At 49.2% G+C, this 26025-nt stretch overlaps 1 protein-coding gene across 3 annotated transcripts in view; it reads left to right on the forward strand.

The window, feature by feature from the left end:
• Nucleotides 1-1043: 1043 nt before the first annotated feature.
• Nucleotides 1044-26025, forward strand: part of MAPK15 (mitogen-activated protein kinase 15) — a 51193-nt gene continuing 26211 nt past the window's right edge. For all 3 annotated transcript variants that reach the window (XM_073676877.1, XM_073676876.1, XM_073676878.1), the window contains exons 1-3: nt 1044-1138; nt 1250-1279; nt 13573-13663. In XM_073676877.1, the coding sequence (XP_073532978.1) occupies nt 1268-1279; nt 13573-13663 (103 nt within the window). In that variant the 5' untranslated portion in view covers nt 1044-1138; nt 1250-1267. The remainder of the gene's footprint in view (nt 1139-1249; nt 1280-13572; nt 13664-26025) is intronic.

Here is a 26025-nt window from a genome sequence, read left to right on the forward strand (position 1 = left end):
AGCAGGTCTGCCTCTCTATTGTCGCTGCTCCTCGAGGGGCTCACCGTCTCTTGATGCTGCCCCTAGGGGGCTCACCGTCTCTTGATGCTGCCCATAGGGGGGATCACCGTCTCTTGATGCTGCCTTTCGGGGGGATCGTCGTCTCCTGCCGCCGCCTCTCTCTCACCATGTCGCTTGCATGACCCCCGCAGGTCTGCCTCTCTATTGTCGCTGCTCCTCGAGGGGCTCACCGTCTCTTGATGCTGCCCCTAGGGGGCTCACCGTCTCTTGATGCTGCCCCTAGGGGGGATCACCGTCTCTTGATGCTGCCTTTCGGGGGGATCGTCGTCTCCTGCCGCCGCCTCTCTCTCACCATGTCGCTTGCATGACCCCCGCAGGTTTACCTCTCTATTGTCGCTGCTCCTCGAGGGGCTCACCGTCTCTTGATGCTGCCCCTAGGGGGGATCACCGTCTCTTGATGCTGCCCCTAGGGGGGATCACCGTCTCTTGATGCTTCCCCTCGGGGGGGATTGCCGTCTCCTGCCGCTGCCTCTCTCTCATCATGTCGCTTGCATGATCCCCGAAGGTTTACCTCTCTATTGTCGCTGCTCCTCGAGGGGGTCGCCGTCTCCTGCCGCAGCCTCTCTCTCACCATGTCGCTTGCATGATCCCCGCAGGTTTACCTCTCTATTGTCTCTGCTCCTCGAGGGGATCGGCGTCTCCTGCCGCTGCCTCTCTCTCATCATGTCTCTTTCATGACCCCCGCAGGTTTACCTCTATTGTCGCTGCTCCTCGGGGGGGATCGCCGTCTCTTGCGGTTGCCCCTTTCTCGCCACGTCTCTTGCATGACCCCCGCAGGTTTACCTCTCTATTGTCGCTGCTCCTCGGGGGGGATCGCCGTCTCTTGCGGCTGCCCCTTTCTCGCCATGTCTCTTGCATGACCCCAGATATATTAGTGACGTCAGGCGGGGCTGCGAGGTGCGGTTCTTCACAGGTGGGATTTCCTATCCCTTGCTGCTGCCCCTCGGGGCCCTTCACTTGTCCATGTTTCCTCCCGCAGGCATACGGGATTGTGTGGAAGGCAATTGACCGCAAATCTGGAGAAATTGTGGCTGTGAAGAAAATTTTTGATGCATTTAGAAACCGGACTGACGCTCAGGTGAGTAGGCAAACTGCCCGCGAGGTGTGATATCCTGCCTCCCAGGATGTGTGGGGGCAGGGAGCGCTGCGACACTTGTGCCTCTTCTAATGTTATCCCCTCTCGTTACAGCGAACCTTCCGGGAAATCATGTTTCTTCAGGTGAGTCATGTGACTGTCGGGTGCGGAGCGTCGTCTCCTGGTCACAATTCACACATTATTCCACAAATGCCATTTTCCTAGATGCAGATGAGTCGTATAATGTACAATCATCGACCGTTAGATGTAAATCATTTATTGGAGAAATCTCCCAATGAGAACAGGAATTTGATCAAAACTAAAACTCAAAATGCAGCAAATTCTTCTGCAGAACAAAATATTTTATAGGCTGTAAAGATCTGAGAACGGTGATTTGTGGGATCTGCAGTGTCATAGAAAATGCTGAAGATCTCTCTCTCCCTCCAAACCCCTCTCCCCCCCCCCCACCTCCTCTATACTAGTTGTCACAGGAGAAGAGCTAGCAATTTAGACAAACTGCTTCTATGCAAATGGCAGTACATACACAAGAGGTGGCAAACTCAATTATTCAGGCTAATTACCATACAGATGTAGCCCCTAGTAGCAGACCTGTGATGAGTAGACACCTGGCTAAATAGGAAACCGCTCGTTAAGAATCAAAGGAAAACTACATCAACCCACATAATAGCCAGGACATCCCTCACTTGCATATGTGTTCAATCTGCAGTCTCGCAGGCACCAACATGAAATATAGAATATCGGAAGTTCTATAATTCCGATTGTGATGGGACACACATTTTTAGCTGCGGGGTTAGCTAAGGAACAATATTCATATTTTTACATATCTGTACGCCCCGCCAGTGAGCTATAATGCAAAAGTACCAAAATAACGGACAGCAACCATGTCATGTCAGGTCTCTAAAGAAAGGTCAATTCGCAATAAAAAAATATGGCAACACTTGCTAACTTCTGCAATCAACCAGCGAGAAGTTATCGCAGAAGTTAGAGATTTAATAAAAACCATGACGGGCAGAGACCGGGCCACGTGAGGTCATCATAGGGGAGTGTGTGGGCAGGGCACCTCTTCGGCATAAAAGATCCAGCTGAGCCTGGATCTATACTCATGCCGGGAGATACATATATTGTAAGCACGGGTCTCGTTCGATAGCGGTCCATTGGAGCGCTTTCCTCCAACTAAACTGAATCATCTCTGCGATCTGTCTAGTAAGTTCTTCTGTTAATTCCTTTTTATTTTATGTAACTGTATATTCTGTATTGTATTGTCCCCTTTGTAAAATCATTTGTATATTTTTTCATAAACACTGCCTCCCTTTTGGATTAAATAGAAAATGTAATAGTCCTGTTTCCGAAGCCATATACACTACCAGAAAGCAAGCGTCCAATCAGTCCTGTCTTGTATTGAATATTTAAATCTGATTGGCAGCGAATAATCTTAATTGGGTTATCGTGAAGCGGGCATTGATTGTACGGGGGTGTATACACATATTCCATGTGTTGGAATTCGGAGGTGTGTACGCCATGCGCTCACTGCTCGCTTGCTGATAACTACGTAGTGAGTAATCGGGATCGTGTGTGTGCGAATCCCTGACAAATCCTGACACATGTCATCATTATTAAACATGACTGGCTTACAATGAGTCTTCATATATATCTACAAAAAACGAACCAGCACCTCCGAACAAGATAAAGCAAGTGTGAACAAGTGCAAGCTGCCATGACTGCACAGTGTACGAGGAAGAGAATCCAGCCACCTTTGTAAGCGCCAAGATGTCTGCAAACAGCGAATATATGAAATCTGAGCCGCATTACTGCTATGTTTTATTTACTTATAAAATTGGCCAATTTATGAGGGCCCATCAACCATGGCAAGGTGACCTTTCTTTGATGGGACCCTGACCCTAATATTTATCACACATGCCTCTCCCAGGCTATAATCCTACATATAGAAAAAGTCAGATAGGATCCAGAATTCATTACAAAAAAAAGCCTTATCCTGACGATTGGAGGAGTGCGCAGGCAGAAAAGGACCTTTCCATGGTTGATAGCGCATAAATTGGCCAATTCATGTGAACCTAAGTCCCTTCCTTTTATAAGTATATTCTATATAGCAGTAATACTGTTCAGATTTCATATATTCAATGTTTGCAGAGACCTCTGCGTTAACAGAGATGGCTGTATTCTTCACGTCTGTCGGGGCCACTGCGGCCGTCTCTGCTTGTGAGCGCTGTTTAGGGCGGCTGAACAGTAGAGTTATGCACAGCCGCTCTGGAGGATCCTACACCTTGAGGTTCGCGGACTCCAGAGGCTCCGGCAGCTTCACATACAGTGGTGTGAAAAATTGTTTGCCCCCTTCCTGATTTCTTATTCTTTCGCATGTTTGTCACTTACCGTATTTTTTTGACCATAAGACGCACCTAGGTTTTAGAGGAGGAATATAGAAAAAAAATGTAAGCAAAAAATGTGGTCATGATGCTCTGTTATGGGGGAGGGGGTCTGCTGTTAACACTCTTATAGGGGTAATATCCCCCATCCCGGTATGCTTGGCACCCCTCATCCTGGTATGCACGGCACCCCCACATCCTTCATCCTGGTATGCATGCCCCCCTCATTCTGGTATGCTTGGCACCCCTCATCCTGGTACCCCTCATCTTTCATCCTGGTATGCATGCCCCCTCCTCATCCTGGTATGCATGCCCCCTCCTCATCCTGGTATGCTTGGCACCCCTCATCCTGGTATGCATGGCACCCCCTCATCCCTCATCCTGGTATGCATGCCCCCTCCTCATCCTGGTATGCTTGGCACCCCTCATCCTGGTATGCATGGCACCCCCACATCCCTCATCCTGGTATGCATGGCGTCACTTATGCTGGTATGCATGCCCCCTCCTCATCCTGGTATGCTTGGCACCCCTCATCCTGGTATGCATGGCACCCCCTCATCCCTCATCCTGGTATGCATGCCCCCTCCTCATCCTGGTATGCTTGGCACCCCTCATCCTGGTATGTATGGCACCCCCACATCCCTCATCCTGGTATGCATGGCCTCACTTATGCTGGTATGCATGCCCCCTCCTCATCCTGGTATGCTTGGCACCCCTCATCCTGGTATGCATGGCACCAGCACATCCCTCATCCTGGTATGCATGGCCTCACTTATGCTGGTATGCATGCCCCCCTCATCCCTCATTCTGGTATGTATGCCACCCCCACATCTTGATATGAACGGCACCCCGACATCATGGTATGAATGGCACCTCCATCCCCATCACACAAAAAAATAATCCCTCCTACTCCCCTTTCTTCCCTTTTGCTGCAGCGTTGCGTCCTGCTCTGCTGCCAGCACTGATCTCACTGTGTGAGCTGTACATGACGTCACTGCCATGCGCGGCTCCCACAGGGAGCTCAGCGGCTGGAATAGTCTCTGCTCCCCACGCCGGGACTATGGGCCTGGGGAGCAGTGACTACACTCTGCTTAATAGCAGGCGCACATTGTACCCGCAGCGCAGCTCTTGCAGCTGCCGGACAATCGCGTGTGCCCGCTATTACAGAGCATGAATATTTACCCCCTCTCTACTCCCATGGGCGTGGAGAGGGGGTGAATATTCATGCTCTTTAGTAGCAGGCACAAATGACCGCCGAGCGCTGCAGGAGCTGCAGCTGCTGCAGACCCTGTACGCCGCGAGTAAGGAGAATAAATATTCAGTGCGTGGGGAGCAGTGAATATTCATTTTTTTTTCAGTAGCGGGGACAGTGTAGGCTGCAGCAGGCGGCTCCTACCTCCTGTGCCCCGCTCCTCCACCACTGCCACTCCCCCCGCACCTTCACCACTCACAGCAACAAGACATTAAATTAGAAGGTTCGGACTAAAACACGAACCCCAACCCCACTTTCCTCCAAACTTTTGGAGGAAAAAAGTGTGTCTTATAGTCTGGAAAATACGGTAAATGTTTCAGATCACAAAACAAATGTAAATATTACACAAAAATTAACATTTTCGAACTTTGAATTTTCATGCCCTTTAATCAGAGAGATGTCACACAAAATAGTTAATAACATTTCCCACATGTCTACTTTACATCAGCACAATTTTTTACATTATTTTTTGGTTAGGAAGTTATAAGGGTTAAGAGTTGACCAGCGATTTCTCGCTTTTCCAACAAAATTTACAGAACCATTTTTTTAGGGACCACATCACATTTGAAGTGACTTTGAGGGGTCTTTATGACAGAAAATACCCAAAAGTGACACCATTCTAAAAACTGAACCCCTCAAGGTGCTCAAAACCACATTCAAGAAGCTTATTAACCCTTCAGGAGCTTCACAGGAATTTTTGGAATGTGGAAGAAAAAAAATGAACATTTAACTTTTTTCACAAAAATGTTACTTTAGACCCAAATTTTTTTTATTTTCGCAGCGGTAACAGGAAAAAATGGACCCCAAAATTTGTTGTGCAATTTCTCCTGAGCAGATACCCCATATGTGAGGAAAAAACACTGGGTGCACGGCAGGGCTCAGAAGGGAAGAAGCGCCATTTGACTTTTTTGAATGCAAAATTTGCTGGAAAAATTAGCGGACGCCATGTTGCGTTTGGAGAGCCCCTGATGTTCCTAAACAGTGGAAACCCCCCACAAGTGACCCCATTTTGGAAACTAGACCCCTCAGGGAATTTATCTAGATGTGTGATGAGCACCTTGAACCCCCAGCTGCTTCACAGAAATTTATAACATGGAGCCGTGAAAATAAAAATTTCACATATTTCCCACAAAAATGCTCTTTTAGCACCATTTTTTTTATTTTCGCAAGGGTAACAGGAGAAAATGGAACCCAAAGTTTGTTATACAATTTCTCCTGAGTACGCAGATACCCCAGATGTGGTCGAAAGCTACTTTTGAGGCACAGTGCAAATCTCAGAAGGGAAGAAGCGCCATATCAGAGTTCAGATTTTGCTGGGCTGGTTTAACGGTGCCTTGTCACATTGGCAGAGCCCCTAAGGTGGCAGAACAGCAGAACCCCCCCCCCCAAGATACCCTTTTTTAGAAACTACACCACTCAATGAATTTATCTAGGGGTGCAGTCAGCATGTTGACACCACATGTGCCTCACAGAATTTTACACCATTGGGCGGTGAAGAAATAATAATTACTAGTATTGAGAGAGCATGTTTCATTAACCCTTTCCGGCGAGCACGCTCGAATGCTCGTCGAGTATTTTGGCGTTCTCGGTAATTCTTTTACTGTTGCTGCAGCTGCAAGTGTCATGGCTATTAGCTGTGACACAGGCAGAGATTGCCTGTTCGACAGGGCCCTGTGTGAAAAAGTGATTGCCCCCTAAACCTAATAACTGGTTGGGCCCTTAGCAGCATCAACTGCACTCAAGTGTTTGTGATAACTGGCAATGAGTCTTTACAACGCTCTGGAGGAATTTTGGTCGCTCATCTTTGCAGATTGTTGTAATTCAGCCACATTGGAGGGTTTCAGAGCATGAACCGCCTTTTTTTAGGTCATGCCACAGCATCTCAGTCAGATTAAGGTCAGGACTTTGACTAGGCCACTCCAAAGTCTTAATTTTGATTTACTTAGGGCATTTAGAGATGGACTTGCTGGTGTGTTTTGGATCACGCAAGTGCGCTTTTGCTTGAGGTCACGAACAGACGGCCGGACATTCTCCTTCAGGATTTTTTTAGTAGGCAGCAGAATTCATGGTACTATTTACCACAGCAAGTCTTCAAGGCCCTGAAGCAGCAAAACAGCCCCAGACCTTCACACAGCCACCACCATATTTTACTGTTGGTATGATGTTCCTTTTCTGAAATGTTGTATTACTTCTACACCAGATGTAATGGGACATGTACCTTCCAAAAAGTTCAACTTTTGTCTCGACAGTCCACTGAATATTCTTCCAAATGGCTTGGCGATCATCAAGATGTTTTCTGGAAAAACAGCCTTTATGTTCCTTTTGCTCAGCAGTAGTTTTCATCTTGGAACTCTGCCATGCTGCCATTTTTGCCCAGTCTCTTTCTTATGTTGGAGTCATGAACACTGACCTTAACTGAGGCAAGTGATTCCTGCAGTTCTTTGGATGTTGTTGTCTTGGATGTGGGTTTTTTTGTGACCTCTTGGATGAGTCGTTCTTGGGGTAATTTTGGTCGGCTGGCTGCTTCTGGGATGGTTCACCACTGTTCCTTGTTTTCGCTATATATGGACAATACTGTGCTTCAGTGGAGTCCCAAAGCTTTAGAAATGACTAGCAATCACTTTTTTTTTTACACAGGGCCCTATAGGTTTGGATTTCTTTTTCCCTTAATAATAAAGACCTTCATTTAAAAACTGCATTTTGTGGTTATCTGTGTTATCTTTGTCTAATATTTAAATTTGTTTTGTGATCTGAAACATTTAAGTGACAAACAAGCAAAAGAAGAAATCAGGAAGGAGCGAACACTGTAAAAAAAAGTGCACCTGTTTGCTGCTTTGTAATAGTATTTTAGCAGCTGCTCTCTTAATCTGATGAATTTGTCTGGCAGAAACCTTCCTCATTATGCCTTATTTGCACAAACCGGTCTGTGCTCTGTATCATCCACAAATCTCTTCACAGTACGATGATCACGCTTAAGTTTTTTGTGAAATATCCAATGTTTTCATGCCTTGTCCGAGCTTTGCACTATATCACGCTTTTTCTTTCCCATATTGCTGGAACCTGCAACTGCTTTATAATTTGGGACGTCCTTCTTTAGTAGTTTCTCTTTTAATTGGGGTGCCTGGCAACTAATTATCACAGGGGTCTGAGGTTGATATCAGTTATACAAAGACCCTGAGACATACACTACCCATGTGCTTACGCGAGAACAAAAAATTACATCTTTTTGCCACTGATATCCAATTTGGAATGTGGTTGATATCCTGTGTGTCCTGTATGGACGTGACATCACTACTGACACCTGATCATGTGATCGTCTCTGGGGCCGGTATAGGACGTGACATCACTACTGATGCCTGACCACATGATCGTCTCTGGGGCCGGTATAGGACGTGACATCACTACTGACACCTGATCATGTGATCGTCCCTGGGGCCGGTATAGGACGTGACATCACTACTGACGCCTGACCACATGATCGTCCCTGGGGCCGGTATAGGACGTGACATCACTACTGATGCCTGACCACATGATCGTCCCTGGGGCCGGTATAGGACGTGACATCACTACTGATGCCTGACCACATGATCGTCCCTGAGGCCGGTATAGGACCTGACATCACTACTGACACCTGATCATGTGATCGTCTCTGGGGCCGGTATAGGACGTGACATCACTACTGATGCCTGACCACATGATCGTCTCTGGGGCCGGTATAGGACGTGACATCACTACTGACGCCTGACCACATGATCGTCCCTGGGGCCGGTATAGGACGTGACATCACTACTGATGCCTGACCACATGATCGTCCCTGGGGCCGGTATAGGACGTGACATCACTACTGATGCCTGACCACATGATCGTCCCTGAGGCCGGTATAGGACCTGACATCACTACTGACACCTGATCATGTGATCGTCTCTGGGGCCGGTATAGGACGTGACATCACTACTGATGCCTGACCACATGATCATCTCTGGGGCCGGTATAGGACGTGACATCACTACTGACGCCTGACCACATGATCGTCCCTGGGGCCGGTATAGGACGTGACATCACTACTGATGCCTGACCACATGATCGTCCCTGGGGCCGGTATAGGACGTGACATCACTACTGATGCCTGACCACATGATCGTCCCTGAGGCCGGTATAGGACCTGACATCACTACTGACACCTGATCATGTGATCGTCTCTGGGGCCAATAAAGGACATAAACATCACTACTGACGCCTGACCACATGATCGTCCCTGGGGCCGGTATAGGACGTGACATCACTACTGATGCCTGACCACATGATCGTCCCTGGGGCCGGTATACGACGTGACATCACTACTGATGCCTGACCACATGATCGTCCCTGGGGCCGGTATAGGACGTGACATCACTACTGATGCCTGACCACATGATCGTCCCTGGGGCCGGTATAGGACGTGACATCACTACTGATGCCTGACCACATGATCGTCCCTGAGGCCGGTATAGGACCTGACATCACTACTGACACCTGATCATGTGATCGTCTCTGGGGCCAATAAAGGACATAAACATCACTACTGACGCCTGACCACATGATCGTCCCTGGGGCCGGTATAGGACGTGACATCACTACTGATGCCTGACCACATGATCGTCCCTGGGGCCGGTATACGACGTGACATCACTACTGATGCCTGACCACATGATCGTCCCTGGGGCCGGTATAGGACGTGACATCACTACTGATGCCTGACCACATGATCGTCCCTGAGGCCGGTATAGGACGTGACATCACTACTGACGCCTGACCACATGATCGTCCCTGGGGCCGGTATAGGACGTGACATCACTACTGACGCCTGACCACATGATCGTCCCTGGGGCCGGTATAGGACGTGACATCACTACTGATGCCTGACCACATGATCGTCCCTGAGGCCGGTATAGGACCTGACATCACTACTGACACCTGATCACATGATCGTCTCTGGGGCCGGTATAGGACGTGACATCACTACTGACGCCTGACCACATGATCGTCCCTGGGGCCGGTATAGGACGTGACATCACTACTGATGCCTGACCACATGATCGTCCCTGGGGCCGGTATAGGACGTGACATCACTACTGATGCCTGACCACATGATCGTCCCTGAGGCCGGTATAGGACCTGACATCACTACTGACACCTGATCATGTGATCGTCTCTGGGGCCAATAAAGGACATAAACATCACTACTGACGCCTGACCACATGATCGTCCCTGGGGCCGGTATAGGACGTGACATCACTACTGATGCCTGACCACATGATCGTCCCTGGGGCCGGTATACGACGTGACATCACTACTGATGCCTGACCACATGATCGTCCCTGGGGCCGGTATAGGACGTGACATCACTACTGATGCCTGACCACATGATCGTCCCTGGGGCCGGTATAGGACGTGACATCACTACTGATGCCTGACCACATGATCGTCCCTGAGGCCGGTATAGGACCTGACATCACTACTGACACCTGATCATGTGATCGTCTCTGGGGCCAATAAAGGACATAAACATCACTACTGACGCCTGACCACATGATCGTCCCTGGGGCCGGTATAGGACGTGACATCACTACTGATGCCTGACCACATGATCGTTCCTGGGGCCGGTATACGACGTGACATCACTACTGATGCCTGACCACATGATCGTCCCTGGGGCCGGTATAGGACGTGACATCACTACTGATGCCTGACCACATGATCGTCCCTGAGGCCGGTATAGGACGTGACATCACTACTGACGCCTGACCACATGATCGTCCCTGGGGCCGGTATAGGACGTGACATCACTACTGATGCCTGACCACATGATCGTCCCTGGGGCCGGTATAGGACGTGACATCACTACTGATGCCTGACCACATGATCGTCCCTGAGGCCGGTATAGGACCTGACATCACTACTGACACCTGATCACATGATCGTCTCTGGGGCCGGTATAGGACGTGACATCACTACTGACGCCTGACCACATGATCGTCCCTGGGGCCGGTATAGGACGTGACATCACTACTGATGCCTGACCACATGATCGTCCCTGGGGCCGGTATACGACGTGACATCACTACTGATGCCTGACCACATGATCGTCCCTGAGGCCGGTATAGGACGTGACATCACTACTGATGCCTGACCACATGATCGTCCCTGAGGCCGGTATAGGACCTGACATCACTACTGACACCTGATCATGTGATCGTCTCTGGGGCCAATAAAGGACATAAACATCACTACTGACGCCTGACCACATGATCGTCCCTGGGGCCGGTATAGGACGTGACATCACTACTGATGCCTGACCACATGATCGTCCCTGGGGCCGGTATACGACGTGACATCACTACTGATGCCTGACCACATGAACGTCCCTGAGGCTGGTATAGGACGTGACATCACTACTGATGCCTGACCACATGATCGTCCTTGAGGCCGGTATAGGACGTGACATCACTACTGACGCCTGACCACATGATCGTCCCTGGGGCCGGTATAGGACGTGACATCACTACTGATGCCTGACCACATGATCGTCCCTGGGGCCGGTATACGACGTGACATCACTACTGATGCCTGACCACATGATCGTCCCTGGGGCCGGTATAGGACGTGACATCACTACTGATGCCTGACCACATGATCGTCCCTGGGGCCGGTATAGGACATAACATCACTACTGACACCTGACTACATGATCGTCTCTGGGGCCGGTATAGGACGTGACATCACTAATGACGCCTGACCACATGATCGTCCCTGGGGCCAATAAAGGACATAAACATCACTACTGATGCCTGACCACATGATCGTCCCTGAGGCCGGTATAGGACGTGACATCACTACTGACACCTGATCATGTGATCGTCTCTGGGGCCAATAAAGGACATAAACATCACTACTGACGCCTGACCACATGATCGTCCCTGAGGCTGGTATAAGACGTGACATGACTACTGACGCCTGACCACATGATCGTCCCTGAGGCCGGTATAAGACGTGACATGACTACTGACGCCTGACCACATGATCGTCCCTGAGGCCGGTATCCGACGTGACATCACTACTGATGCCTGACCACATGATCGTCCCTGAGGCCGGTATAGGACGTGACATCACTACTGATGCCTGACCACATGATCGTCCCTGAGGCCGGTATAGGACGTGACATCACTACTGACGCCTGACCACATGATCGTCCCTGGGGCCGGTATAGGACGTGACATCACTACTGATGCCTGACCACATGATCGTCCCTGAGGCCAGTATAGGACGTGACATCACTACTGACGCCTGATCATGTGATCGTCTCTGGGGCCGGTATAGGACGTGACATCACTACTGATGCCTGACCACATGATCGCCTCTGGGGCCTGTATAGGACGTGACATCACTAATGACGCCTGACCACATGATCGTCCCTGGGGCCGGTATAGGACGTGACATCACTACTGATGCCTGACCACATGATCGTCCCTGGGGCCGGTATAGGACGTGACATCACTACTGATGCCTGACCACATGATCATCCCTGAGGCCGGTATAGGACGTGACATCACTAATGACGCCTGACCACATGATCGTCCCTGGGGCCGGTATAGGACGTGACATCACTACTGACGCCTGACCACATGATCGCCTCTGGGGCCGGTATAGGACGTGACATCACTAATGACGCCTGACCACATGATCGTCCCTGGGGCCGGTATAGGACGTGACATCACTACTGATGCCTGACCACATGATCGTCCCTGGGGCCGGTATAGAACGTGACATCACTAATGACGCCTGACCACATGATCGTCCCTGGGGCCGGTATAGGACGTGACATCACTAATGACGCCTGACCACATGATCGTCCCTGGGGCCGGTATAGGACGTGACATCACTAATGACGCCTGACCACATGATCGTCCCTGGGGCCGGTATAGGACGTGACATCACTAATGACGTCTGACCACATGATCGTCCCTGGGGCCGGTATAGGACGTGACATCACTACTGACGCCTGACCACATGATCGTCCCTGGGGCCGGTATAGGACGTGACATCACTACTGATGCCTGACCACATGATCGTCCCTGAGGCCGGTATAGGACGTGACATCACTACTGATGCCTGACCACATGATCGTCCCTGGGGCCGGTATAGGAAGTGACATCACTACTGATGCCTGACCACATGATCGTCCCTGGGGCCGGTATAGGACGTGACATCACTACTGATGCCTGACCACATGATCGTCCCTGGGGCCGGTATAGGAAGTGACATCACTAATGACGCCTGACCACATGATCGTCCCTGGGGCCGGTATAGGACGTGACATCACTACTGACGCCTGACCACATGATCGTCCCTGGGGCCGGTATAGGACGTGACATCACTACTGATGCCTGACCACATGATCGTCCCTGAGGCTGGTATAGGACGTGACATCACTACTGATGCCTGACCACATGATCGTCCCTGGGGCCGGTATAGGAAGTGACATCACTAATGACGCCTGACCACATGATCATCCCTGAGGCCGGTATAGGACGTGACATCACTAATGACGCCTGACCACATGATCGTCCCTGGGGCCGGTATAGGACGTGACATCACTACTGACGCCTGACCACATGATCGTCCCTGGGGCCGGTATAGGACGTGACATCACTAATGACGCCTGACCACATGATCGTCCCTGGGGCCGGTATAGGACGTGACATCACTAATGACACCCCATCACATGCTCTTTTCTGTATTTCTAGGAGTTCGGGGAACATCCAAACATCATCAAATTGCTGAACGTCATCCGAGCTCAGAACGACAAAGACATCTACCTGGTGTTTGAGTATATGGGTAATGTCCCCTCATTATATATACTGAGGTGTAGGATATGGGGAGCTTCAGGCTGTAGTGATGGGTATATGGTAATGCCCCCCCATCATATATAATGAGGTATAGAGTGCCTTAATCTGTAGTGATGAGTACAGTCATTGCTGAAGTGTTGGCACCCTTGAAACTGTAACAGAAAATGAAGTATTTCTCCCAGAAAATTATTGCAATTCCACATATTTTGTTATACACCTGGTTTTAATTTCCCTTGTGTGTATTGGAACAACACACACAAAAAACACTGAAAAAAGGGCAAAGTAGACATAATTTCACACACAAGCACAAAATTGTTGGCACCTTTGCAAAATTGTGAGTAAACAACTTTGTTTCAAGCATGTGATGCTCATTCAAACTCACCTGTGGCAAGTAACAGGTGTGGGCAATATGAAAATCACAGCTGAAATTCGATAAAAAGGAGACTAGTTGGCTCATTCTTTACATTGTGTGTCTGTGTGTGCCACACTAAGCATGGAGAACAGAAAGAGGAGAAGAGAACTGTTTGAGGACTTGAGAACAAAAATTGTTGAACAATATCAAGAATCTCAAGGTTACAATTCCATCTCCAGAGGTGTTAATGTTTCTTTTTCCATAGTGTACAACATAATCATGAAGTTTACAACCTTTGACACTGTAATTAATCTCCCTGGACAAGGACGGCAGAGAAAAATTGGTGAAAGGTTGCAACGCATGATAGTCTGGATGATGGATAAGTAGCCCCAATCAAGCTCCAAATAAATTCAAGCTGTCCTGCAGGCTCAGGGTGCATCAGTGTCAGCGTGAACTATATACGTGAGCAAATGAGCAAGCCAAAATCCTTCTGGGAAAGCATCTTGTGGTCAGAGGAGACCAAGATAGAGCTTTTTGGTAAAGCAGATCATTCTACTGTTTACCAAAAAATGTAATGAGGCCTACAAAGAAAAGAACACAGTACCTACAGTCAAACATGGTGGCGGGTCACATATATGTTTTGCTTTGTTTTGCTGCCTCTGGCACTGGGGGCCTTGACTGTGTGCAAGGTGTCATGAAATCTGAAGATCTCCAAAGGATTTTGGATAACAATGTAGTAACCAGTGTCCAAAAAGCTGTGTGAGCGTACTAGGTCATGGGTCTTCCATCATGACAATGACCCCAATCCTACGTCAAGACGCCCCCAGAAGTGAATGGAAACAGAGCGCTGGAGAGTGGCAGCAATGAGTCCGCATCTAAATCCCATTGATCACGTGGCGAAATCTTAAAATTTCTGTTAGGAGAAGGTGTCTTCACATATGAGAGACCTGGAGACGATTGTAAGAAGAGTCCAAGATCCCAGCTGAGAGGTGTGAGAAGCTTGTTGATGGTGTGAGGGATCGGCTCTGTGATAGAAGCTGGTTCACATACAGGATTTAATTTGTTGCTTCAAAACAAACAGGCGGTTTATAAACTGTTAGGGTTCACAAAATAAAACAGACTCTTCCAGGTACAAAAACGTATAACTGAACAAAAAAGTGGAAAATAACCAGTCCATATAACGCACGGACTCAGCTGTTAAATGTCAGTCCTTTTCTCTCAGACTCCAGCAGGGTCTGCGCAGCACATGCAAGGCCTCCTCACCTTCACGCGCGGCCTCCTCACCCTCACGCGCGGCCTCCTGACCCTCACGCGCGGCCTCCTGACCCTCACGCGCGGCCTCCTGACCCTCACGCGCGGCCTCCTGACCCTCACGCGCGGCCTCCTGACCCTCACGCGCGGCCTCCTGACCCTCACGCGCGGCCTCCTGACCCTCACGCGCGGCCTCCTGACCCTTACGCGCGGCCTCCTGACCCTTACGCGCGGCCTCCTGACCCTTACGCGCGGCCTCCTCACCTTCACGCGCGGCCTCCTGACCCTCACGCGCGGCCTCCTCACCCTCACGCGCGGCCTCCTCACATTGCAAACACAGACTAAATGAGACCGCACCAGCTGCCTTGAATCAGACATTCCAAGACCTGGACTGGAGGTCTGTGAGCAGCCGCTCCCTCCCAGATATTTTAGCTGCTCGTAAAACCCGGACCCATAATCCAGGCCCATTAAACACCTCTCAGCACTGTGTGCTGGAGCCTGCTTCTCCAGGTCCTACATCACAGAGGCCTGGCACTTCGGACACACACCTCCCATCCACGACCTGTCCCTCTATCACCTTACATAATCGTCCTCTGCCCAAAGCCATGGGGCTTGGCACCTTCCGCCATCAGACAGTGGACTTACAACAGAGCGTCAGCATTGCCATGCAGTTTGCAGGCCTATGCTCAACATGGAAGCTAAAATCCTGAATTGCTAGGAACCACCTGATCACTCTGGCATTATTCCCCTTCTTCTCCCTGATCCACCTCAGCGGGGCATAGCCTGACACTAGCCTGGATTTCCTGCCTAAAGCCCCCGTCTCACATAGCGAGATCGCTGCTGTGTCACGGTTTTGGTGACTCACCAGCGATGTCGCTATGTGTGACACTTTGGAGCGATCAGGCCCCTGCTGTGAGGTCGCTGATCGTTGCAAAGTGTCCTGGACCATTTTTTGGTCGTTGGCCTCCCGCTGGCCAGCACACATCGCTGTGTGTGACCAGCGGGACCAACGATCTGGCTGGTAACTATGGTAAACATCGGGTTACTAGGGGCACGCGCGCACTTAGTAACCCGCTGTTTACCATGGATACCACTCAGCTACGGTGCACAGAGGCTCCCGCGCACCGTAGCAGAGTGGTATCCATGGTAAACAGCGGGTTACTAGGGGCACGCGCGCACTTAGTAACCCGATGTTTACCATAGTTACCAGCCTGCTCCTGCTTGCAGCAGGCTTGTAACGGGAGCAGGACATCGTGGAACGATTCTTTCCACGATATCGCTGCTCCCCTGATCGCTGGTGATCCTGCCTGTTTGACAGCTCACCAGCGATGTATTAGCGATGCAGCAACGATCCCTGACAGGTCGTATCGTTGTCGGGATCGCTGCTGCATCGCTTAGTGTGACGGGGCCCTTAGAGGTAGTATCTTAAACTGTCCAACGCCCACTTGATGGCCAAACATTTCTTCTCCACTATTGAGCAATTCTTCTCACAGGATGACAGCTTCCGACTTAGATACATTATAGGGTGCTCTTCCATGTTCACCTCTTGTGATAAGACAGTGCCAAGTCTGACATCTGACGCGTCTGTCTGGACTCTAACCTCCTTTAGGGAAATCTGGTGCCACCAGGACTGGCTGTTTTACTCAGGGCTAGATTCAGTTCCTGGAAGGCTGCCTCCGCTTCTGGAGACTATACCTAACTTTGTCCCTTTAAGAGGTCCGTCAGAGGGGCGGCCATCATGGCGAAGTTAGGGATGACCCCGTGGTAGTAGCCCACAATGCCCAGGTATGCCTGACCTGCTTCTTTGAGAGGGGTTGTGGCCAACTCTGGATATGGTCAACTTTATTTATTTGGGACTTTAGATCACCCCTGCCTATGACCTAGCCCAAGTATCTAGCTTCCTCCATGCCCATGGCACATTTCTTCTGGTTTATGAAAAACCCCACCTTCCGTAGAGCATCAAGTATCACCTGGACTTTGCACAAATGGCTTCCCCAATCCTGGCTGTAGATCACGATGTCATCCAGGTAGGCCGCTGCATACTTCTTGTGGGGAGCTAGGATCCGGTACATGGCTCTCTGGAAGGTAACCCAAATGGCATCTTTGTGTACTGGTAACCAAAGTCTGGTGTTCAGAAGGCCGTCTTCTCCTTGGCATCTTGGGACATGGGAATTTGCCAATACCCTCTCGTGAGGTCAATGGTGGTAATGTACCTGGCCGGCCCTAGCCTTTCAATCAGTTCATGTAGCCTGGGCATTGGGTAGGTATCGAACTTCGAGACAGTCTTTTAGCTTCCTGTAGTCATTACAGAACTGCCACTCCTAATCTGGTTTTGGCACCAAGCCACTCTTGGACTCTTCAATGACTCCTAGATTCAGGATCCGCTTCACTTCTTTCGAGATCACCTCTTGGCGGGCCTCTGGAATCTGATTATATTTCAGGTTGATACTAACATGAGGCTCTGTGACTAGCTCATGCTCTATGACCTGAGTGAGACCTGGAAACTCAGAAAACATTGCTGTTTCTGTGAGACAACATGTCCGCCACATTAACATCTTCCTCGCTGATTTCGAACTTGGCCACTAGACAGGGAGCTTCCACGGGTTCTCTGTCTTGCCACGGTTTAATCAGGTTGACATGGTAAACCTGGTAGAGCTTCCTCTTCCCTGGTTGGATTTTATCGTTGACTTCACCAACTTTCTCTACCACCTCATATGGGCCCTGCCACTTGACCCGGAACTTGCTTTCCACCATGGGCACCAACACAAGTACTCAATCTCCTGGGTTGAGCTGTCTCACCTTGGCTGACTTATTATACACTCTGGACTGTGCTTCCTGTGCCTTGAGGAGATGCTCCTTCACAATGGGCATCATGTTGGCAATCCTTTCTTGCGTCTGGGCGATATTCTCTACCACGCTTCTATAGGGTGTGGTCTCAACTTTCCCAAGACACCCAGGAATCCTCGAGGGTGTCGGCCATACGGTAGTTCAAATTGGTAGAAGCCTGTGGAAGCTTGGTGGAACTTCCCTGATGCAGAATAACAGGAAAGCAGACCTTCCCAGTCTCTGACGTCCTTCAAGGTTTTGTTAAACCTCTCCACCAGTCCATCCATTTGGGGGTGGTACACTGAGGTTCTGAGTTGTGAAATCTGCTGTGTTTTGCACAATTCCCTCATGAACATCACCATGAATGGAATCCCTTGGGCCGTTAGGATCTCCTTAGGCAACCCTGTTCTGGAAAATATATGGACCAACTCCCGAGCTATACATTTGGCAGAGGAGTTTCACAGTGGTACGGCATCCGGATTACGTGTAGCATAATCTAGTACCACCAAGATATACTGATACCCTTGGGTGGATTTGACCAGGGGTCCCGCTAGATCCATGGCTACGCTATCGAATGGGACCTCAATGGTAGGCAAGGACACTAAGGTGCTACGGAAGTGAGCCACCGGGGAGGGCATCTGGCAGGTGGGACAGGACCTAAAATAGTTTACGATTTCTTGGTGACAACCGGGCCAGTAGAACCTCTGGAGGATCCGATCCTGTTTTTTTTTTTTAAACCCCCAAATGACCACCTAACATGTGTATGGGCTATATCTAACACCCTATATCTGTATGGCCCTGGCACCTGTAACTGCTCGATTACCTCCCTTCTCAGCTTGGTGACTCGATATAGTAACTCCCCATTTACGCCAAAATGCGGATATCTGGGGTCAGCCCCCGCCTCTTGAGCAACACCACTAAGTACCAGACACATTATCAAATGCCCCTTTTAGAGTCAAGTACCTAATTTGGGCGGCTCCAAAGTTTCTCCTGGACCCCTCCAGATCAGGGAGGTTGGCCTCCGGGGATGCTGCCTCATCCTTATCGCCAACAAGCATACAAGAGGGAAACCCGTCAGCTGCGGCCTGCGACAAGGTTTTTTTAGGAGCGACATGGCTGTCGTCTGGGCAACCAGGCGTCCTCCCCTTCCCCCACAAGTTACAAAACAATGCAAAGTCCTGCCCTATTATAAAAGGGTGTAATAGATCCTTTACTACTCCAACCTCACGGGACTCTGTGCCACAGCTTGTGTCTATGACCACTCGGGCCATAGGGTAGTCTTTAGTATTCCCATGGATACGGCGGATGCCCACCATTTTCCCAGGAATTAGCCAATGAGGAATTGTGGCCCCTACTAAGGTTACCAAACTACCCAGAGTCCAAAAGAACAATCACTTGCACTCCGTTCACTGACATGGGATATGCTTGCGGTCCTTCGCCTGGTTGAGGGACAGCACTGCAGGCAGGATATGCAAAATACAAGCAGCGCGGTCCTATGCTGCAGTCCATTATCTCATGGGGAAATGGGTGGCTATGTGACCTGGGTTATGACACCTCCAGCAAATCATGTTATTAGATGGGGCCTTTGGCAACAACTCAGATGCCTCCTGGGCTCTTGGACGCCCCTATATTCGGGGCTAGTTCCCCTCTTTTGGATGTCAGGCCCCCTTTGGGAATCCCAGTACGGAGATGCTAAGACCCTTTCCTTCCCAAAGGGATTCTTGACCTCCCGCTACCTTTCCACCAGGCCATTGACATGATGATCTGCCTGGGCAACTGCCATGAAAGGTGTGGGAAATACTAAGTGCAACACAAAGGGAAGAGGGGGAGGAAGCCCAAACACTAGGGAAAGGGGGAGTGTAGACCCCTAGGCAGATCTAATAACACCTTACTGTCCCTATATAGGTTCCACACTAATCGCCGAGCAGGACCCTAAACCCTGTATGTCCCTAGAGCTTGGCCCTAGATAGGGAGGGGGAGGGGTGAGCACTGGTCAGGCCCCACTACAAACTAAAGACAACAAGGTAGACAAACAAAGAGGATAAACTTAGCAGACACCAGAGGTGAAACGCCAACTGTCCTCCAAGGGCACCAGAGAAGAAGCCAGCCAACAGCTAGTGCTTCAAGCATGCACAAATGTATATAGTAGTATCACTGGCGATTGCCTGGAGCAAACTAACAACCGTTTTGCCTGCAGATACCGGTAGGTCAGTAATAAAATCCATGGACAAGTGTGTCCATGGCCTACTAGGGATAGGTAGCGGAAGAAGAGTACCAGACGGATGGGTATGCGGTACTTTAGAATGCACGCAAATACTACAAGCAGACACCTGTTCAACCACATCCCGATGCAACCCCGGCCACCAAAAACGAGAAAGGAGGTCCGCAGTTGCCTTACCACCAGGATGACCAGCAAGCACAGAGTTGTGATGTTCCCTAATTACTTTGCAGCGCAGATTAGATGGTACAAATAACCTTCCTGAAGGGCAGGAGGCCGGGGCGTCCCCCTGAGCCTCCAACACCTCACCCTCCAGTTCAGGGTACAGTGCAGAAATGACTACCCCTTCTGCAAAATCGGGGCAGGGCTCTCATGGTCCCCACCACCAGGGAAGCTCCGGGACAAAGCATCAGCCTTGATGTTTTTAACCCCTGGACGGAAATTGAACCTAGTAAAAAAACAGGGACCATCTAGCTTGCCTGGGGCTGAGACGTTTAGGCGATTAAAGATATGACAGGTTCTTATGGTCTGTGATAACAGTAATAGGATGGACAGCCCTCTCCAACCAATGTCGCCATTCTTCGAACACCAATTTGATCGCCAAAAGTTCCCTATTACCCACGTCATAATTTCTCTCAGCCGAAGACAATTTTTTAGAAAACAAAATGCATAGTCGCCATTTACCAGGGGAGGAACCCTGAGACAACACAGCCCCAAACCCGACATCCGACGCATCAACTTCCATAATAAAGGGTTGAGAAACATCGGGTTGACTGAGTATAGGGGCAGTGGCAAAACAGCTCTTTAGGGAGGAAAATGCCTGCAGGGCGGCATCCGACCATTTAGAAAGATCAGACCCCTTCTTAGTCATGTCAGTGAGAGGTTTCACAATTACTGAATAATTTTGGATGAGTTTCCGGTAGAAATTAGTAAAGCCCAGAAAACGTTGTAGAGCCTTCAGGTTCTCGGGACGTTCCCAATCATGGACTGCACAGATCTTCTCCTGATCCATCCGAAAACCCAAAGATGACAACAAGTACCCCAAAAACTGCACCTCCTGAACAACGAAAACACATTTCTCTATTTTGACATATAGTTTATCCCTTAATATCTGGAGCACCTGCTTAACATGCCCCCGATAACTCTCAAAATCAGGTGAGTAAACCAAAATATCATCCGAATAGACCACCACAAACCTCCCCACCAAATGATGGAAAAGATCATTAGTGAAATGCTGGAATACCGCAGGTGCATTGGTCAGCCCGAAAGGCATAACCAGACTCTCGATATGTCCTTCTGGGGTATTGAACGCTGTTTTCCATTCGTCCCCTTCTCTGATTCTAACCAGGTTGTAGGCCCCCCTTAATCCAACTTGGAGAATACCTTAGCTCCCACAACCTGGCTGATAAATCAGGACTCAGAGGAAGAGGGTATAGATCACGGATGGTAATTTGATTTAATTCCCGGAAATCTAACCAGGGACCTAGACCGCCATCTTTTTTCTTCACGTAGAAGAATCCTGCCGCTACGGGTGAAGATGAGGGTCTGATATGTCCCTTCTCCAGACTTTCTGCAATGAAAACCTTCATGACTTGTCTCTCAGGGCCAGAAAGATTATACAGTCTGGACTTCGGTAGTTTAGCTCCGGGGGTCAGGTTAATAGGACAGTCATATGCACGATGAGGAGACAAATCCTGACACCCCCTCTCAGAAAAAACATCCTCAAAACTAGAGACTCTGTAGAGACTGTAGAAAGGGAAATATCTAAATATTTCTCATGGCAGTAATCTCCCCACTGAATGATCTCTCTGGATTGCCAATCCACCAACGGATTATGTTTCACCAACCAGGATAGACCCAGTACAATTGGAGTGGGAAGACTGTCCAGAACATAACAAGGAATTATCTCACAATGAACAGACCCCACCCTCAGTCTTACATTATGTACAATCTGAGTCATAGATTTCTGTGCAAGTGGCGCTGAGTTGATGGCAAAGATGGGAATGGGCTTAGCTAAAGTACAGCAAGCAAGACCATGAGTTCTGACAAACTCAGCATCAACCATGCTGACTCCAACTCTACTGTCAACAAACACAGAAATTTTCTCAGTCTTGCTCTCTAGCACCACCTCTGCTGTCAGGACAAACCGAGAACTGCAGGTTGACGATAGACGCATCCCTTGATTATCCAACTCCAGACTACCAAGGTTAATAGTTTCCTTTTGCTTAGGAATTGAGGGACAAGCCTCAATAAAATGTCCCTTTTTTTTTCACAAAAAAACACCCTTTTTTTGCGCATTTTGGGGGAAACGTACGATGCAGAGGCACCCCCTAACTGCATGGGTTCTTCCACCTACCCTAGTACTGGTTCACCCCTAGGCCACTCCCGCGGCAAAGGGGCATTACCCCGAAAAGATGGCTCCGGAGAAGGTGGTCTCACCCATCTATCCCCAAGGCGTCTATCAACACGTATAGCCAACGACATGGTGGCCTCCAAGGACTCTGGGGTTTCATATACAGTCAAGGCATCTTTCAACCTTTCAGTAAGGCCCTGACAAAATTGGCTTCTGAGCACCGGGTCACTCCATTCTGTATCAGTCGCCCATCTGCGGAATTCGGAGCTATACATCTCTACTGAACGATTTCACTGCTGAAGGCGATGCAGCCTGGACTCAGCCAAGGCGACTCGGTCAGGGTCATCATAGATGAGGACTAGAGCCCCGAAAAACCCCTCCACAGACTGGAGACAAACCAAACCCTGCGGCAAAGAGCCCAGGATTGAGGATCTCCTTGCAGCAGTGAGATCACAATCCCCACTCGCTGCTCCTCACTTCCAGAGGAGTAAGGATGAAGTTTAAAATACAGTTTACAAGTTTCTTTGAATACAAAAAACTTGTCCTTATATCCTGAAAACCTGTCCGGGAGGGCAACCTTGGGTTCAAGCTGGACCAGGCTACCTGCAGAGACCCCAACATTAAGGACCTTCAGTCGCTGTTGCTGCTGCTGAACCTCATAGCGGAGGTCAGTCACCTCCAGAGACAGTCTGCGCAGCTCCTCTGCTACGGAATCCATCAACCAAGGGAAAAGGAAAAAAAAGATACGCACAAATAAAACCACTTGTCACTTTTGTTTTTTTTTCTCCTTTATAAATGTACAGACGGTAATAATGTCATGAAAGGTGTGGGAAAGACTAAGTGCAACACAAAGGGAAGAGGAGGAGGAAGCCCAAACACAAAGGGAAGAGGAGGAGGAGGAAGCCCAAACACTAAGGAAAGGGGGAGTGGAGACCCCTGAGCTGTAGGAACCCTACTGTTCCACACTAATCGCCGAGCAGGACCCTAAACCTTGTATGTCCCTAGAGCTTGGCCCTAGATAGGGATTTAACTGGAGCAAACTGAGTGCTTTTAACTCCCATGCAAGGGTGTGTCAATCAGCAGCACAAGGGAGGTCACCGCTGGGTCTTCAAGAAAGAAGGATTAAGAAGGCATCTGTAATGCCAAGCGAAGTGATCTTCTACTGCCATATCCAGAGCGACTGTCTATTACACCTGACACACCCGTGACAGCAACCCAGGATTGCAACAGCCTCGGAAGGGAGTGTATGAACCTGTCCATGATGACCCTCTCTACCATCTGTGCTGGGGAGGAAGATTCAGGTTGCAACCACTTTTGGACCAGGTGTAGGAGGTTGAACATTTGGGACTGGGGAGGTTTATCACTACTGTAGGCCCAGTGGTGCAGTCAGTCACTCCTAAGCGCTCCAAGATCTCAGCTTTCGCGTCCTGCAAGGACAGGTCATAAGTCCTTCTGCGGTTCCCCTGTTAAATATGGTGCCAGAACCTTCACCCACTGCTCCGGAGGCAATTTCTCCCTCTCCGCCACCCTTTCAAAAACTGTCAGGAACGCTTCGATGTCATCACCTGGGGTCATCCTTTGCTAGGCTCTCCTTACAGTCTTCCTCACATGTGAGTCATCACTTTGACTTGGGGGTGGGGCAGTCGCCGTGCCACAAACGGCCTCTGCGAGGTGCTCCGTCTGCCGCATAAGCATCTCCTGTTGCTGTTGGAGCTGCTGCATCAGCAGTTTATTTCCTAACAGAAACAAAATAAGTAAAATAAATGCCCTGCTGTAATAAGTAAAAGCAATATTACATATAAGTAACATTGGGTACTTGGTAAACATTGTTTTTAATAAAAAAAATAAATAAAAAAAAAAGCGTAGAAGCCATCCCACCAGCGTCAAGGTGCACCTAAGTTCGGGATGGTCCTAACCTCTAATATTAAAATCTTACCCTGCGTCATGGTGACGTCCTGTGTGAATAAGAGCTGAGAACGACCAGGTCCCAAACATGGACACCCAGCTAGTGAAAATCTTTTTAAGTTCACGGCCCCACTATCAGTATTCGGTCAGTATTTTTTCTCAGAAGTGGAAGCCAAAACCAGGTGGGGAACAATCAGAGAAAAGGTTTAATAGAAGCAAGTCACCAATTCTGCATTTATCACCCACTCCTGGTTTTGGCTCCCACTCCTGAGAAAAAATACTGACCGAATACTGATAGTGGGCCATGACAGCTCAAATGAAGGGTGGCCACATCCTTATCTGCTCTCAATGCAGAAACCTAAAGCTAAACCAAAAGAAATAAACTGGAGTCAAGTTGGTATGCATGCAAAATAGAAGCATGTTCAGACTGGCCAAAAAACAGTCAAAAACCAAAGCTAACAAAATAAATTAAATACCGTGCTGTAAATAACTAAGTAAAAGCAATAGAGCATATAAATAACATAGAAGCTTCTATTTTGCATGCATACCAACTTGATTCCAGTTCATTTCTATTGGTTTTAGTTTATCTGTTTCCTGTTGTGCCAGCTGCTGCTGTTGTAGATTCTGCTACTGCTGTTGTAGATTCTGCTGCTGCTGTTGTTGTACTCGCTGCTGTTGTAGATTCTGCTGCTGCTGTTGTTGTACTCGCTGCTCTTGTAGATTCTGCTGCTGCTGTTGTTGTACTCGCTACTGTTGTAGATTCTGCTGCTGCTGTTGTACTCGCTGCTCTTGTAGATTCTGCTGCTGTTGTAGATTCTGCTGTTGTACTCGAAGCTCTTGTAGATTCTGCTGCTGCTGTTGTTGTACTCGCTGCTCTTGTAGATTCTCCTGCTGTTGTACTTGCTGCTGTTGTAGATTCTGCTGCTGCTGTTGTTGTACTTGCTGCTCTTGTAGATTCTGCTGCTGCTGTAGATTCTGCTGCTGCTGTTGTTGTACTCGCTGCTCTTGTAGATTCTGCTGCTGCTCTTGTAGATGCTGCTGCTGTTGTACTCGCTGCTCTTGTAGATTCTGCTGCTGCTCTTGTAGATTCTGCTGCTGCTGTTGTAGATTCTGCTGCTGTTGTACTCGCTACTGCTGTAGATTCTGCTGCTGCTGTTGTAGGTTCTGCTGCTGTTGTTGTTGTACTCGCTGCTGTTGTAGATTCTGCTGCTGCTGTTGTAGATTCTGCTGTTGTACTCGCTGCTGTTGTAGATTCTGCTGCTGCTGTTGTTGTACTCGCTGCTGTAGATGCTGCTGCTGTTGTACTCGCTGCTGCTGTAGATTCTGCTGCTGTTGTACTCGCTACTGCTGTAGATTCTGCTGCTGCTGTTGTAGGTTCTGCTGCTGCTGTTGTAGGTTCTGCTGCTGCTGTTGTACTCGCTGCTGTTGTAGATTCTGCTGCTGTTG

Source organism: Phyllobates terribilis, unplaced genomic scaffold, assembly GCF_046119375.1.
Source record: "Phyllobates terribilis strain yellow unplaced genomic scaffold, ASM4611937v1 Scaffold_4__5_contigs__length_816908805, whole genome shotgun sequence".
Lineage (NCBI taxonomy): Eukaryota > Metazoa > Chordata > Amphibia > Anura > Dendrobatidae > Phyllobates > Phyllobates terribilis.